The 2,020-nt window shown below is 36.6% G+C and overlaps 1 protein-coding gene across 1 annotated transcript; it reads right to left on the reverse strand.

Annotated features, from left to right (window-relative positions):
* Nucleotides 1–402: 402 nt before the first annotated feature.
* On the reverse strand, nt 403–837 carry LOC129217454 (protein FAM166B-like). The gene has a single exon (XM_054851758.1). The coding sequence runs from the start codon at nt 835–837 to the stop codon at nt 403–405; it is 435 nt and encodes a 144-aa protein (XP_054707733.1).
* Between the last annotated feature and the right edge of the window lie 1,183 nt (nt 838–2,020).

The raw sequence follows: 2,020 nt of genomic DNA on the forward strand, positions 1-2,020 counted from the left end.
TTTTTATTTTTTTTTTGGTAATGTTTGACATGCAGAGAAATGCTTGATTTTGACAAGGCTGAACTAGATCCGGTAACTTAACTGTTTTACTGGTGTAAGACTAGTTTTAGGAGAATGAAAAAAAAAGAATTAACGCTATCTACTGGAGTTCAGGGTTAATCCACTTCCACTAGAGTTATCAAACTGGATCTATCAAAATATCACTAAACAGGCAATGGCTCGTTCAAATGTAGAAGCAATTTTCACCTGTCCTATATTGACGGGCGATTTTCTAGAAATGAAAGAAATGAGAGTTCTGTAAATCATTTGAATAATTTAATTATAATGTTTTTTTTAGGGTAAATCCGATTATTCACATTTTTTCTCATTTAAATTATTTTTTAATATTAAGGTTTATTGAGCTTAGTTCTTATTTCGCATCTTTAACTGATCTTCAGCGAATTTAGCAATAGCGGACACACATCCTCTCGTAAAATTCTCCCCAACGATATCAGTACTGTTTGGAACATGACCACAGTAACCTGGCATCATGTAATCATTGAGAACTCTTCTACCCACTGCAGGAACACGACTGTTTATGATGACTTTGTTCAGTTTCTGATCTCGGAATCTTTGTTCTTCAACTTTGATGGGCTGTGCTATTTGTGGTTCTGTTGGCTTCAGACGACCGGCTATGCGTGGATGTCTCTGCAGTATTTCAGACGTGACTCGTCCGTAGCTGGAACCGACCACTAGGGGTAATTCCGGACAGAATCCTGTGTATCCGGGTATGAAGTGGGGCTGAGGTGTCAGGTCTGGTTTTATGAATGGCTTTTTTATCTTCTCATCTGTGGACATCTTTTCGAATGACATTTCGCTTGGTGTCAGTCTATAATTAAAGAAGTTCATCAGATACATATGTGTATCATGGCATTACTTTTTACGAATTAAATTTTATTTTGTTACTAGAAAATCGCATGTCAAGGTATGACGGGTAAAAATTGCTCCTACGTTTTGATGAAGTCATTGCCTGTTCGGTGATACTTTGATAGTTGAAGTTTTAACCCTAAATCCAGTGGATTAATCCCATAGACTAAAGAAATTCTTTACTCTATGATTTTTATTAATTTCTTTACTCTATGATTAAGCCTAAACTCAAGTAGATAGCGTTCGTTCTCCTAAAATGACACTCTAACCAGTAAAGCAGTTAAGATGCAGTTCAGCCTCGTCAAAATAAAGCATTTCCCTGCATGTCAAACATTACCAAAAAATATTATGGAATTATCATGGCGTGGAGCGAGTTTCATTGTTGATGACGTCAGGAGCGTTACTCGATTATTCGCTATTATATATATATATGAGTCAGTGAGAAGCAAAGGAATGTAAGTTGCAAAATTAAAAAGTTCGAGATAACCAGCGCAAGTGGTAGGCCAACCTTACCTCTGTTTTGAGGCAAGAGATAGTACTATTAGGCATGGTAGGTGCTGCTATGCAGCATGATTTAGAAAACTTTTACAATGAAAGTCTACCTAGGACCTTATCTTTAAACGCGTTTTACTCAAAAATTGAAAATGTCCACTAAAACCTCTTTGCTTCTCACTGCCTCATATTAGGATGGGTTTTTGGAAAAAACAAAAACTTAAGACTAAATATTAAAAATATGCCTTTTCGGCCACTTCAATGCTGGAGCATCTTTTGAAACGACCAGAATTTTAAAGACGTTATCTTCCCATACAAAATCAGAACAACTATCTTTGACATTTGTTCGACTTTCTATAAACTATTGATGGACAAAAGATATATTTTCGGATTCCTGGTTTTCGTGAAAGCATGGAGGCATAGAAAATGTTCCTGCATTTTAAGGAAGGGATCCGAAGCTTTGTAATAAAGGACATGGAGTTAAAACCAGCTCTAATTTTTTGAGAATGAATTTTGTGTTGCCTTGTTCTCGTGGTGCTTTAATATAGGCTATCTTCACTTGAGATCTACAATGTTCCGCGAAGTGACTGTTACCTGCCTCCGAGCAAAGAGCACCCCCCAA

Source organism: Uloborus diversus, chromosome 1, assembly GCF_026930045.1.
Source record: "Uloborus diversus isolate 005 chromosome 1, Udiv.v.3.1, whole genome shotgun sequence".
In the NCBI taxonomy this organism is placed as follows: Eukaryota; Metazoa; Arthropoda; class Arachnida; order Araneae; family Uloboridae; genus Uloborus; species Uloborus diversus.

What these genes read in the sequence shown, in the direction of transcription:
- LOC129217454 (XM_054851758.1), bottom strand. Translation starts at nt 837, where the DNA reads ATGTCCACAGATGAGAAGATAAAAAAGCCATTCATAAAACCAGACCTG.